Below are 16001 nucleotides of genomic sequence, written 5' to 3' on the forward strand. Positions count from 1 at the left end.
GTTTCTGAGCTCTGTCGTTCTTTTTTCAAGTGGAAAAAACACACACACACACAAAACTCTCTTAACTACAGTCCATGGAAAGGTGTAAGCTCTTTAGAAATGATGTAAAATCTTGAATTTTAATGTTATGTGGGAAAATTTGACTGTCAATTTCCCTCTACTTTCCTGTTAGGTTATAAGACCTGTTTTCATTCCTGTGATGGTAGCTCTCCTTTGTTCCAAAATGACCTTCACCAATCACCAACCATGGTGAGGTTAAGTTCTAATTGCAAATCCCTTGTAGGGGTTATCTTTGACTTGTTGCTGCTGTGGTCTTTCCAAGTTCGTAATAAGATAAATGTCAATATAACGTATCACGTTTTGCAACAATGTATCAAGATAAAAATAGAATATAAGACAATAAGTTAGTACATAACAGCCAAATTAAAGAGAAAAATATTGCTTTATTTTCTCAAGAATAAATAGCCATAAAAAAATAGAATAAAAAATGAGAGATTGCAATGGGTATTTTATATATGGGTATTCTGTACTATCTGACACAATTAAGTAGAATTAAGATATTTTATAAATGAGTTATAATAGTAAAATTATTACTCATCACAGAATCAGATAGAAGTTTGAATAATGATTTTAAGGTATTTACTATTCAAATTCGATTTTAAATAATTTTTTTAATATTATATTTTTATTTTTAAATTATTAATATAATAATTAATTAAATTAATTCATTAAATATTTTAAATTTAATTTATTTTTTATGTTAACTTTAATATTTTAATTTTTTAATAATAATATGCATTAAAATTATTAAAGTTAAGTTTAATATCAAATTTTAACTTAATAAATCAATATTTAACGAATTTGGATAATTAATAAATATATTTTAATTATAGAATTCAAATAAAAATTAAAAATATTTGAATAATTATTCAATTTAAAAATCATAAATAATTAAATTCAAGTATAAATATTTCGAAATTAAAGAACCTTACCAGCAATTGCCATCCTTACAAAATCTTACAAAAATAAAGAAAAACGATATTCACGTGCATATAACATGCATCCTCCATTTTAAGGAGTCCAAACGCGTGGCTTACACCCAAAAATCTCGACTGACTAGTCATGAAGGTCAAAGGGGTGCGTTTGTATGACGCCATGTCTTACCTCAGTTTCAATTCACAACAACAAATTCCACGCGCCAAAAGTCTGCAGGTCCCACACATTATTATTGTAATCTTAAGATGTGATGTGATGGGGAACATTTCATTTTCAGTCGCTTGGTCATGATTCATGAATCTTGATAAGGCTACCGGCGCAGCGTGGCGGCTCAGCCCCTATTATCGAATTTGACTAATCTCGATTAAATTATTTATTAAAAGTTTTTAATTTTTATTAGTTCTAATTTAAAACTATATCTTATATTATTAAAAGGTTAATATAAAATACTATTTATTATTGAGAATAAGCTCATGCTTAACTTTAAAAATAAAATAAAAAAATTTTAAAAAAAAAACGTTCGATAGACGCGTCCGAACCTTACTCGATTTATGACATATTTACTTGAAAATAGTGCGATCCACAAGTTGGGTTCCTTGACAGGCACGCTTGTCGACGGCCAAAGTCGTGGACAAAATTTTTAAGCCCCAGTCCAATCAGGAAATATTATTATATTGATAATATTTTTAATTAATTTTAGTTATGAAATATATTCAAAAATATTTTTAAATATTTTGATAACGCCAAAAATAAATAAATCAGTCAAATAAAGCTCAAGTCTAAACTTAAATTTTTTAGGTGCTAATGAAGTTTGACCTAAATGGATCCATTCAAATTCAACCCAACCCATAAACATTTATATATAAAAAAAAATTATATGATATTATCCTTCACTAAATTAAGTTCTTAAAAGTTTCGATTTATTTGTCAAAATATTTTCAATTAAAAATGATCAAATAGGAATCAAAGCTGAATCGACAAAGAATCTAAATTACGATTTTATTTTAAGTCTACCCCTATATAAATTGAGATGTAGCAAGTCCTTGAATTTAAACATAATAAAAATTTCAAGTTCTTAAAAGTTCTATCTCTTACTTTTTATACATTTCAAATGCAAATCTATTGTTTCAAAGAAATTCCAATTTATACTTTTGGGAATACTTCACAGACAGATAGATGGATAAGACATTGCATTACGATCCATGATTTTGAATTTGTCTAAGTGTTTCCAAGATGCCTGGCCTTGGCATCAGATGATTTTCCTTTTTCCACCAACATGATTTTAAAAATGTAACCATCTAATTAGATTCTTGTTCATGGGTGCCAATGCTGTAAAAATAAAATTAAGGTAAATTTTATCCGATCCTTCACTTTTTAAATATAATTTAACATAAATTTATTAATTTAAAAAATAAACAACTCGATCCAAATTTTTTAATTTCATAAAATAAGTAGATTTTTTCGTTGATTATCCATTAATTATTTCGATAAAACCTCATTTAAAGATCCTTTTATTTTAAAAAAAATTAATATTCTCAAATAATCACATAAAATAATATTTTATAATAACAAATTATTTTTATTCTTCTCAAAATATAAAAATCTATTAATAACAAAAAAAAATAAATATAACATATAAAAGGAAAACTTATAAGCTAAATTATAAATATGTGTACAACTAAATGAATATATTAAGCACATAGTATTATTTTGGCATATAATAATTTAAAAAAAAAGAATCATAAAGGATATAATATGAAAAAGAAATGTTTGATTAAAAAAGAAAAAAAATCACAATTGAATATTTGTTAATTTAATTTTAATTATTATAATATTTGTATATATATTAAATTTAAATCCACAAAATTGTGAAATATATGATAAAAAACTTTTTCATTTTAACTTTACAGTCAATTATAATAAGTAAACTCAAGCTCAAGAGTTACAATATTTAAATACAAATAATTTTATTATTGTATATTCGATAGATATATAGAATAAATAATAATATATATGCAATAAATTTAGGTTTGAGGAGCAGGTTTTTATATGCTTAAATTCTATTAACAGAGCTAAAGATATTTGGGGTGGACTAATATAATTGTGTTGAATTATTCTCAAAATTGAAAGATTTAAACGAAATTTACTCATAAAATTAGGATGCTTTTTGATAAATTGAACAAATTCAACACTAAAAATTAAATATTGAATTTTTAGTTCTAAAAAATTTAAGTATTAAATTTATAATATAAAAGTTGTCTGATATACTATTGAAAATTAAATGTTAATAGAACTTTTATTAATCTCAAATAAAATAGAGATATGATTTTATAATTATTTTTAATTGATAAAAGTTAAACAGGAAAGAATAAATTGTTAAAACATAAAGAATATAAAATTAATTCGATTAGATAATTTTTTTTCTTAAATAAAATTTACTTAATACATTATTTAACAAAAAGTTACTTGGAATTTTCAACATTTTTTTCATTAAAAATTTGCCATTAAATGATTTCTAAAATGATTTATCAAACACATAAAAACATAAGATTGTTAAAATTTTAAATTTTCAATAATTTTAAATTTTTTTTAATGATTATGAAACACATCCCAAGTACTGAATTTTACTTTTTTTTCTTCACAAATTCTGAAAATTTTGATGTATTGAATTTATGATATGAAATTTACTTGCAACTAAAAGTTAATTGTCGTGTAGTTTTTTACTAGGTGTGTTTGATGAACTAATGATAATGAAAATTTTCAAATATTTAGTATGTATTAGATTAATTATTAGTAATTTATAAGAAAAAATAAAAAATAAAATTTTATATTAAAATATAAAAATGATCCACTTATACTGGTGTAAATTTTACACTTTTTTTTTTTAATCTTTGGATAAAATTGATAAAAATTAAAAATATTATTTTGATCCAAGAATTAAAAAAATATATAAAGTTTATATTAATGTAAATGAATTCCTATCTTCAAAATACAGGACCGAAGTTACCCTAACACATGATGGATAGTATTTTTTACTAAGCAAACCTTACGTAAACCCGATTATACAGTTCCCTAACCCTATTTAACGGAATTGGATAATACAGATATCTTATTATATATAAGATACACATTACTATTTCTATGTGAAGACCAAAGATAAACTACACAAAAAAAAAAAAAAAAGGGAACTATTTTTCATTCCGTAAGTCCATGCCCCAAATGCCAAAAGGTTTGAATTTGAAGCTTGTATTGGAGTCCTTTACTTTAACTAATGAAATTATTAAAAATTGTTTGTCATAATCGAGAATACTTAGCTTATTAGTGTCAAACAAAACATTTCTAAAGGGACATTATTCACTATTTAAACTCTTAAGTTCAAGTTTTAGTACGTTAAAGGTATGACTATAGAATGATAAAGAGCTACTTCCCATTATATAGCATAAGACTCGATTATCATATGTTTAAGAAAAACATTAAAAGACTCCTAAGCATAAAACAATGAAAAGAAACTAAATTAATAGAAAATAATCAATTGTAAATTCAGTTTAATCAAAACAAATTGAAAAAAAGAATACTCATCGCTAGACTTATTTACGGGTTGTATTATTTGTTCAAACCTAAAAAGTTCATCCAAATTTTGAGAAGATGTGGACATAAAATTAAAATATGTTAAATGAGTTTAAGTATAATTTTTAGATCTATTTAAATTTTATATTAGATTTTAAACAAAAAAATTAAAGTTTGAACCCAACTTGACTTAACTCGAATCAAATATATATAATTAAAATATTATAATTATATAAATATATATGGTAATTTTTATTTTTTTATTTTTTGAAAAAAGTTTTTTTTATTATATAAACTAAGTTGAATGGATAGGTTTGAGATTTATTTTTTTTAATTGGGCTAACTTTGAAAGAATTTTGAGGTTCGAATTATCAAGTCAAGCTAAATATAAACAAACGTATAAATTATTAATATCAAATATAAATTCAATTTGAACTTAACTCGACACAACCTATGAACACCTGTAACCCTTACATCCTAAGGTCATGTTCCTAATTTTACTTAAATTCAATAGTTATAGAATATAAATTTTTTTAAAATAAATTTGAATATAAAAATATTTATTTCCAAAAAATTAATTAATAGAATATTAAAATATTAAAATTAGTACAATAACACTTTATATCGTTTTTTATCTTGATCATTTTACTTAAATTCAATGGTTATTAAAATATGGGAAGCTTTTCAAAATAAATTAAATATAAAAAATTGAAATCAATATGATAATATCTAATGGACTTTTTCCTACCACTTTAATTAAATTCAACAGTAGAAAATATAAAAAGTTTGAAATTTTGGTATATATATATATTAAATATTTATTTGCAAATCATTAATTGATAGAATATGAAAACATTAAAATTCATATACTAACTTTTTGTATTTTTTTTTATTAATACTATTTAAAAAAAATTAATACTTGCAAATATTACAATTAATATAATAAATCTTTTAATAATTTATATTTTTAAATGCTAATTGATAAACTAATATTTGTATTATTGTGTATACATTTAACTTTACATAACTTTTCATCTTTTATTTTTTATTAATATTAATTTAATAAAAATATTAATATTACCAACATATATTTGAAATTAATATGATAACTTTTCATATTCTTATTTTATTTAAATTGATTTATTAAAAAAAAGATAAAATATTTATTTATTATGTGGAAACCTGATATTTAATATTTATATTTATCTTATAAAAACCTAATACACTTAATCATTAATAATGAGCTTAAAGGAATTAAATAGTTTAAATGAATTTGGGTACAAAAAAATGTTAAGCCCATTGTTATTAGTTTAGTAAGAACACTGGCCCCAAGAAGAAAGTAAAATTGTATATCCAAGCTTTATAAGCCTTAAAGAAGGAAGACTGTAAACTGGGCGTGGCAGGAAACAGAGAGACAGACAACATTTGAGGAAACAAAAAACAATTTGACTCATGATCTGAACTTTGGAGCAAGGCCTAATTGGCGTAGTTGCACAAGCCTACATGGTAAGGATTGAAGAAGCAAGAATCAAGTATAAATATGTTTGAAGACAACCAGAAACCAAATCAGTACCATTTAAATAAGAGCTTCTGAGCTACATTTAAATAAGATTTTAAAGTTACCCAATGGATGGCTCAAGTAATAAAGAGAGTGTGTTTCTTTGCTTTTAGGTTCAAATCTGTTAGAAAGCTATGGGAAGCTAACTTCCCCATGAATTAGCTAGGTCAGGTGTAGATAAACCTGTTTACATCGGCTCGAGAAGGGGATATTTGGCAAAGCTCAAAAACCCCTTATCGCTTAATAAAAAAAGAGTTGGATTTTACTGGACAAAACAATCCAAGCACAAGTAAAAAGCCAATCAAACTGCAGATACAGCCAGAAAACTAAATCCATCATTGTTACATTTGTACAATAAAATTTTCTATGCAAGGCTCTTGATAAATTCTCCAGGAAGATATTGATATATGAAATGAAGTTTAAAGCAGGAAAGCAAAAAGAGCCACCTTAGCAAATGCCATTGCAAGCCATTAAACAAAGTAGAACAACTTCAAAACCCACATGGTATGATTCAAGATATTGAATCGTTACAAATGATTTTGCAATTAACACACTCAACAGCCTTATAGAACTTTACAAGATTCAGAAAAGAGAGTATAGCAACAACCTGATGGAGCAAAACTTGTAATTCATTGAAGAAGATATGTGAAAATACACAAAATAAACAAAGTTCTATGAAACAAATGTGATTCAGCAGGTTAGGTTGTAAATTTTACTGCTAAAATATGCATGTTTTTGCTATGTTACCAAAATCTGCCTACCTGTGTCTAAGCATTAAAAGCCAATAAGAAAACAGCTTTTCAAGGATCATAAGTTTCCCACTTTCCATATCTGCTGCACACTAAACTATAAACTAGGTCTGTAATCTTTGACGATTAACACTGTTAAACTATTACTATTGAGTATTATTTTATCCAAAACAGAACAGAGAAGAAAAAGACCAGTACCACAAAAGAACTCTGAGTAGCCATTTGGATCCCACGCACCGGCGATTAAGCTCACCATACCTCCAGTTGAATCCAAATGCTAACCCTAATGAGGTCAAATTAGCATAAATTTCTCATTAAATTTTTTTTTCAACCACAGCTACAGAAACTTTTTAAATCGCTGCTACAGTAAATTTTTATAATTGTTTTTAATCTCAACACCCAGCCAAATGGAGCCTGAATCTGTGACAGATAGAAGCTACTATGTAGATTTTCTTTAGGCTGAAAAATAACCATGTAAAATTTAGTCCTAAGCAAGAATGCTAAAAGAAAACCTTATTGATCAGGCATCACAGTTCAAAACCAACAGCATCAATGCTCTGTCTTGAAGACAAATTTCTGTTTTAACATAGAATGTAAATTACAAAGCAAGAAACATGATTGCCTGTTAACAAATCAGTTTAATAGCTCAATATACTTAGCAAAGTGTTATCTATGGACAGAAAGACCCACGCACATCATGATTGCAGACTGAGTAGTTTATAAATATATTGCCACAAAGATATCATGACAAAATACAACCCGCCTAGAAATCGGATGTCAGTCAGTGATTTTCTTTAGGAGGGAAAAGTTAGAACTTGTGCAAACTGTTTCTATGGAAACAACAGCTAAATCAGATGATGCAGTATCACAGAAAACTTGGAGCAGAAAAAGTGCAACATACCATTAGAACCTCATCATCTAACTAATGCTGGTGCCAAGGCGTTAGTGTCACTGAATAGTCATTGTTATCTTCTCATTCAGATAGAATTGCATAGAAAAGAAAACTGCTCTAGTAGTTCTTTTTTCCCCATCATAATGAAAAGTAGCAATCAACAATATAGTGTTACTTATAAAAAAAAGAAAAAAAAGCAATACAGTATTCAACCTTTTCCTAGATTTATTTATTCTTTTATACTATTGTCAGAGCAAAGGTTTTTCAGAGCTTTGGGGGTATTCCATACATGATCAAGCGACATATTATCTTGTATCAACTGAAAAGGCATACTGTACGTCATGGCTGAAAAATAGAAACCAGTGGTTATCTTCATAGATTTTAATTAAGAAAGGGCAAGAAGAGCGTCAGCAGGGTTAACCAAGATACAAGAATTCTATGAGTGAAGACAGCTCCGCACAAAAGCATTTAACTTCGATTTCCTTTTAATGGAGATAACAATGGCGTAGTAACACATACATCATAACAGTTGTCTAAACTTGTGAAAAGATGCCACTTTGGCAGGAATGTGGGAGAAAAGACAACAGAATAAATAACAGCTAAGTGGACTTAAGCAGTGGTGATATCTTTATCAGAAGATGCAACAGCAGCCTCCTTCACAGTTTTATCTTCAGTTTTGTTGTCATCTTTTACAGCTAGCATGACTAGAAGCACCAGCAATGGATAACTTACAGTGGTGAGTAACCAATTGACAATCAACTGGGAAAGCAGTGGAACCTTGTGCGAATCCACTTGCCAAGCAACCGCTGCTCCTGCGCTTTGCACTCCCTTATAAAATCCACTATATCTGAAATATTTTATACACATCAATATTGGTCAATTTATCCAAAAACAAAAGGATGAATATCAAAAAAACATACAAGAAGAAAAAGGCATAACCTGCTAAGGATCTGTGAATCATCAGCCAGGGCTCCTATGACCCAGTAAACCATGCTTTGAAACATGGCATCCAGCAATCCATAGCTGAAGTACAAAACAAAGGGCCAGCAAAAGCAGACTCCTTGAAATCCAACTTGGTAGGTGGACGATCATGGGAGTAAGGAAGTTGATTGGCGAGACCACCACCCCAAATTGCACTGCCAAGCAAAGCAACAACACCAATCCCAACAAAACCCCTCATCCTCCTACTCTGGAAACTAAAATCCAAGACGTAACCAATGCCAATAGAGCCTAGCATTTGTGCCCCCCCAATAAAACACATTGTTTAAGCCTCTAGTCCTCAGATTAAAAAGAAGACCATTGACATTATTGAACTGATAGCTGTAGAAGAAATTGCTGGCCCAAGCAGCAGGGACAATAAGGAGCATTTTCCAATTAAAAAACAATTTGAGAACCTCGGCTGCCTCTGTGGAGACATTGGAGTACTTAACATTGGTGCAACGTGTACCGTCATCACGGACAACACGGTCGGGTGGCAAAATGGCAAAGGAAAGAAGAGTTCCTGCTGACATGAAACACATGAAGCCAATATAAGTGGCATCATTTACAGAAGCTGCCTCGTTTCTGTGGTAATTTAGAATAAAAGGAATAAGTCCACCAACAACTCCACCCATGTTGAAAATGCTCCAAAACAGGGAGATATAAGTGCCCTTCCGATTTGGTGGAGGGTAAGAAGTCATAATAGCGCCTTCAGCAGCCCAAAGAAGGCCAGCGCCAATGCCGAGAAGGCCACCAGCAGCAATTGCAAAAGCCTGGTGTTTGTGATGGTTGTAGTAGAGGAAAGAACCGGCGTAAAGGACATAAGTGCTGCAACCAGCGGCAAGGGTGAGATGGGGTCCGAGGATGTTGTAAATGCCACCGCCCAGGATGCCAAATACAGCGAAAGTTGTGTGGAGGGCAGTGTTGGCGTTGTTGGCTGCGGTTGGGTCGACTTGGCCTCCTCCTCCCATACCAGACAAGGCGTTGAACATTCCAGGGCAGCAGAAACAAACCAGGCCAATCAGGCTTACTTGGACAAGTGGGGAGTTGTATCTGAATCTTGATTTTGAGGACAATATGGTGCCTGATTCTTCATCGTCAGACCCAATTCCGAGACCCATTTTTCCTATTGGTCAAAGGATTCGGAAAGGCAAGAATTTTGGGATTCAGGATTCAGCGTATCAAGTATGAACCGATTTTATGGAGGGCTTATTGCTTGCTAGCTTAACAAGGAAAAACAACTATGATAATATTTTACAGCTCTTTATTAACGTTCCGAGTATTAAGCCTGCTAGTTACTGGCTTGAGCATAAACGCTCATTGTTATTAATATGGTAAAATCTGGAGAGAGTACAATTACTTAAATAAAACCTGTATTTCACTTTTGTATTTATTTTATGAATTAACAAGCTTTTTTAACCCGTACAATGTACGGAGATTTTTTAATTAAATTTTTTATAATTTTAAATTTGTTTTTAAGTATTTATCTAATATATAATCATATATTTATAAATATTAAGTTATAATTAAATGATAATTTTTACATAATATATTATAAATGATATTGTTCATCTAAAAGAAATTTAAACTTTAATAAATTTTCAAGAATTATAAAAATCATTTTTTTCATTAAAAAATATTTTCTTCAATTTGTTTGTTAAATACTAAAAATTTTACTATCATTTTTTTTTATAAAAAATCAAGAATCAATATTTCAATAGTTAAAATTAATAATCGCTTTTATCATAATATTTTATCATAATATTGATTAAGTAGTATATATATATATATATTTGACTGAACAATAAATCATAATTATTACTTTTGTTATAATCATTTACTTTTTATTAGTTCTTATTTTTAATATACTTCAAGTAATTATTATACAAATATATTGGGTTAACAATTATTTTTATATATGTCAACAAAATAAAGTTATTTTTTAGATAAAAAAGAAACAATAATTTTTTATGTTATGCTTAAAAACTTGTTTTGAAATATTTTTTATTTTTAATAATTTTTAATGTAATTGATAGTATTTTTTATGAGTTAGATAAAAGATATCATCTATTGTAGATAAAGATATTTAATAATAATAAGTATAGCAAAAAGAATAGAGAATATAAATTTACATATTAATTTGTCAATATTAAATATATATAATAATGAAAGCAAATATGTTAATAAATTAATAGAGAATAAAAACATTGAAGAAATGAATAAAACAAAAAATATATATAACACAAAAAGTTAATTATAATCAATCTAAGCAAAATTAAAAAAGGTTATGAACTAAAGAGAAACAAATAAATTAACCAAATATATAACATAAAAATATTTGAACTAGAACATAAATAAAATATTATATTTGTTTTCAAAGCGAAAATATATTTTTATCTAACTTTTTTATCAACATTCAAATGTTTCATTTTTATATAAAAATGTAAGCTTTTATTACTTTAAAAATATATACTTTTTAGTCAATAATTCATTAACTTATCTAAAAGTATTAAATATAAATAATCTATTAAATAATTTTTAATTTTTGATAGATTTTAATTTGAATTTAAATAATTATCTAAAAATATTAAATTTAAATAATTTATTAAATAATTTTCTATGCAAGGCTCTTGATAAATTCTCCAGGAAGATATTGACATATGAAATGAAGTTTAAAGCAGGAAAGCAAAAGGAGCCACCTTAGCAAATGCTATTGCAAGCCATTAAACAAAGTAGAACAACTTCAAAACCCACATGGTATAATTCAAGATATTGAATGGTTACAAATGATTTTGCAATTAACACACTCAACAGCCTTACAGAACTTTACAAGATTCAGAAAAGAGAGTATAGCAACAACCTGACGGAGCAAAACTTGTAATTCATTGAAGAAGATATGTGAAAATACACAAAATAAACAAAGTTTTATGAAACAAATGTGATTCAGCAGTTAGGGTGTAAATTTTGCTGCTAAAATATGCATATTTTTGCTATGTTACCAAAATCTGCCTACCTGTGTCTAAGCATTAAAAGCCAATAAGAAAACAGCATTTCAAGGATCATAAGTTTCCCACTTTCCATATCTGCTGCACACTAAACTATAAACTATGTCTGTATTCTTTGACGATTAACACTGTTAAACTATCACTATGAGTATTATTTTATCCGAAACAGAACAGAGAAGAAAAAGACCTGTACCACAAAAGAGCTTTGAGTAGCCTTTTGGATCCCACCGCATTTGCAATTAAGCTCACCGTACCTCCAGTTGAATCTAAACACCAACCTTAATGAGATCAAATTAGCATAAATTTCTCATTAAATTTTTTTTTAATCATAGCTACAGTATTTTTTTAATCGCTGTTACAGTACATTTTTATTATTGTTTTCAATCTCACCGCAACCAATCTCAACGCCCATCCAAATGGAGCCTGGATTTGTGACAAATAGAAGCTACTATGTAGATTTTCTTTAGGCTGAAAAATAACCGTGTAAAATTTAGTCCTAAGCAAGAATGCTAAAAGAAAACCTTATTGATCAGGCATCACAGTTCAAAACCAACAGCATCAATGCTCTGTCTCGAAGACAAATTTCTGTTTTAACATAGAATGTAAATTACAAAGCAAGAAACATGATTGCCTGTTAACAAATCAGTTTAATAGCTCAATATACTTAGCAAAGTGTTATCTATGGACAGAAAGACCCACGCACATCATGATTGCAGACTGAGTAGTTTATAAATATATTGCCACAAAGATATCATGACAAAATACAACCGGCCTAGAAATCGGATGTCAGTCAGTGATTTTCTTTAGGAGGGAAAAGTTAGAACTTGTGCAAACTGTTTCTATGGAAACAACAGCTAAATCAGATGATGCAGTATCACAGAAAACTTGGAGCAGCAAAAGTGCAACATAACATTAGAACCTCATCATCTAACTTCTGCTGGTGCCAAGGCGTTAGTGTCACTGAATAGTCATTGTTATCTTCTCATTCAGATAGAATTGCATAGAAAAGAAAACTGCTCTAGTAGTTCTTTTTTCACCATCATAATGAAAAGTAGCAATCAACAATATAGTGTTACTTACAAAAAAAAGAAAAAAAAGCAATACAGTATTCAACCTTTTCCTAGATTTATTTATTCTTTTATAATATTGTCAGAGCAAAGGTTTTTCAGAGCTTTGGGGGTACTCCATACATGATCAAGCGACATATTATCTTGTGTCAACTGAAAAGGCATACTGTACGTCATGGCTGAAAAATAGAAACCAGTGGTTATCTTCATAGATTGTAATTAAGAAAGGGCAAGAAGAGCGTAAGCAGGGTTAACCAAGATACAAGAATTCTATGAGTGAAGAAAGCTCCGCACAAAAGCATTTAACTTCGATTTCCTTTTAATGGAGATAACAATGGCGTAGTAACACATACATCATAACAGTTGTCTAAACTTGTAAAAGAAAAAGATCCACTTTGGCAAGAATGTGGGGGAAAAGACAACAGAATAAATAACAGCTAAGTGGACTTAAGCAGTGGTGATGTCTTTATCAGAAGACGCAACAGTAGCTTCCTTCAGAGTTTTATCTTCAGTTTTGTTGTCATCCTTTACAGCTAGCATGACTAGAAGCACCAGCAATGGATAACTTACAGTGGTGAGTAACCAATTGACAATCAACTGGGAAAGCAGTGGAACCTTGTGCGAATCCACTTGCCAAGCAACCGCTGCTCCTGCGCTTTGCACTCCCTTATAAAATCCACTATACCTGAAATATTTTGTAAACATCAATATTGGTCAATTTATCCAAAAACAAAAGGATGAAGATCAAAAAGACATACAAGAAGGAAAAGGCATAACCTGCTAAGGGTCTGTGAATCATCAGCCAAGGCTCCTATGACCCAATAAACCATGCTTTGAAACATGGCATCCAGCAATCCATAGCTGAAGTACAAAACAAAAGGGCCAGCAAAAGCAGACTCCTTGAAATCCAACTTGGTAGGTGGACGATCATGGGAGTAAGGAAGTTGATTGGCGAGACCACCACCCCAAATTGCACTGCCAAGCAAAGCAACAACACCAATCCCAACAAAACCCCTCATCCTCCTACTCTGGAAACTAAAATCCAAGAAGTAACCAATGCCAATAGAGCCTAGCATTTGTGCCCCCCAATAAAACACATTGTTTAAGCCTCTAGTCCTCAGATTAAAAAGAAGACCATTGACATTATTGAACTGATAGCTGTAGAAGAAATTGCTGGCCCAAGCAGCAGGGACAATAAGGAGCATTTTCCAATTAAAAAACAATTTGAGAACCTCGGCTGCCTCTGTGGAGACACTGGAGTACTTAACATTGGTGCATCGTGTACCGTCATCACGGACAACACGGTCGGGTGGCAAAATGGCAAAGGAAAGAAGGGTCCCTGCTGACATGAAACACATGAAGCCAATATAAGTGGCATCATTTACAGATGCTGCCTCGTTTCTGTGGTAATTTAGAATAAAAGGAATAAGTCCACCAACAACTCCACCCATGTTGAAAATGCTCCAAAACAGGGAGATATAAGTGCCCTTCCGATTTGGTGGAGGGTAAGAAGTCATAATAGCGCCTTCAGCAGCCCAAAGAAGGCCAGCGCCAATGCCGAGAAGGCCACCAGCAGCAATTGCAAAAGCCTGGTGTTTATGATGGTTGTAGTAGAGGAAAGAACCGGCGTAAAGGACATAAGTGCTGCAACCAGCGGCAAGGGTGAGATGGGGTCCGAGGATGTTGTAAATGCCACCGCCCAGGATGCCAAATACAGCGAAAGTTGTGTAGAGGGCAGTGTTGGCGTTGTTGGCTGCGGTTGCGTTGACTTGGCCTCCTCCTCCCATACCAGACAGGGCGTTGAACATTCCAGGGCAGCAGAAACAAACCAGGCCAATCAGGCTTACTTGGACAAGTGGGGAGTTGTATCTGAATCTTGATTTTGAGGACAATTTGGTGCGTGATTCTTCATCTCCAGGCCCAACTTCGATACCCATTTTTTCTATTGGTCAAAGGATTCAGAAAGGCAAGAATTTTGGGATTCAGGATTCAGACTACCAAGCATGAACTGAATTTATAGAGGGCTTATTGCTTGCTAGCTTTACAAGGAAAGGCAACTATGGTAATATTTTACTGCTCTCTATTAACGTTCCGAGTATTAAGCCTACTAGTTACTGCTTGAGTATAAAAGATTATTATTATTTATATGGTAAAATCTGGAGAGAGTCCAATTACTTAAATAAAACCTGTATTTCAATTTTGTTTTTATTTTTTGAATTTATATTAGATAGTATTGAAAGATATAAATTTTATATATTATTAGTGAATTAAATGATATTATTTTATAAATGAGATAAATTATATAATATTATCTTATCAATTAATAAATTTTTTAAAATATTAATTTTTATAATTATTTTAAAAATTAATATTTATCCATCAATAAATAATTTAATTTAATTTATTAACAGTAAATTAAATATAAAATTTTATTTATTTATTAAAAAATTAATCTTTTTTTTCTTTATATTAAAATACGAATCTAGTTTTTGTAATTTAAAGACAAACAGAATTAAAGGAAATCTGAGCATCATACATTTTGGTAGTCAGAGCATGCGAGAACAGATGATATAAGTAAACAAATAATTCAGATTCAGATTCAGAGGATTCCGAAGATCAATTTCTCGTGCCATTAATATGGTATCGATGCCTAAGGTCCGAGTTAGGCAAGGAATTTTTATTCATTACAGACCCCACCGAATTGACAAATGACAATCCCACTATGTAACATTTTGTCTTTTTGTTTGTTTTGAAAAGAAAGTACACAAAAATGACACTGTCGTGACATGTGTCATCCCTTACGCGGGCTTCACCGGTTAAGAAACTATAATTTACCTTTCAAACAGCCAAACAAGTCTCGCTTGTGGTTATGGCTAAGTTTGCATCATTATTTTTTGGTAAAATCGATTCTTTGTATGCCATAGGAAATTGAAATATTTTATTTATGACGTGACATGTGGATATATTTTTGTTTAAAATATTATGTTGGAATCTCATTTTTAAAAAATAAAAAAGAAAAGTCAATGTAATGGAAAGCCAATTTGATAAGTTACGTTGAAACTGAAAGCAAAGTTTTGACAATTGATTTCTGAATTGGCAGCAAGCGTTCGTCTAATTACCCCCAAGCTGGCTGCCGGCTTCTACTCCCCAAGTTTTGATGGTCATCTCATCTATTCATTTCCCATCATT

General features: G+C 29.9%; 1 protein-coding gene and 1 pseudogene across 2 annotated transcripts; both read right to left on the reverse strand.

Annotated features, from left to right (window-relative positions):
* Positions 1–8331: 8331 nt before the first annotated feature.
* On the reverse strand, positions 8332–9968 carry LOC149515015 (UNC93-like protein 1; annotated as a pseudogene). Its single transcript, XR_016327482.1, has 2 exons — positions 8702–9968; positions 8332–8609 (listed from the first exon to the last, which is right to left on the reverse strand). The product of XR_016327482.1 is annotated as an UNC93-like protein 1 (transcript).
* A 3024-nt stretch (positions 9969–12992) lies between these two features.
* On the reverse strand, positions 12993–14928 carry LOC111294751 (UNC93-like protein 1). The gene is made up of 2 exons (XM_022888139.2): positions 13590–14928; positions 12993–13497 (listed from the first exon to the last, which is right to left on the reverse strand). The coding sequence occupies exons 1-2, from the start codon at positions 14747–14749 to the stop codon at positions 13260–13262; spliced, it is 1398 nt and encodes a 465-aa protein (XP_022743874.2). The 5' UTR covers positions 14750–14928; the 3' UTR covers positions 12993–13259.
* Positions 14929–16001: the final 1073 nt, after the last annotated feature.

This window comes from Durio zibethinus, chromosome 14 (genome assembly GCF_047325235.1).
Source record: "Durio zibethinus cultivar Kanyao isolate XHJ-2024 chromosome 14, ASM4732523v1, whole genome shotgun sequence".
Lineage (NCBI taxonomy): Eukaryota > Viridiplantae > Streptophyta > Magnoliopsida > Malvales > Malvaceae > Durio > Durio zibethinus.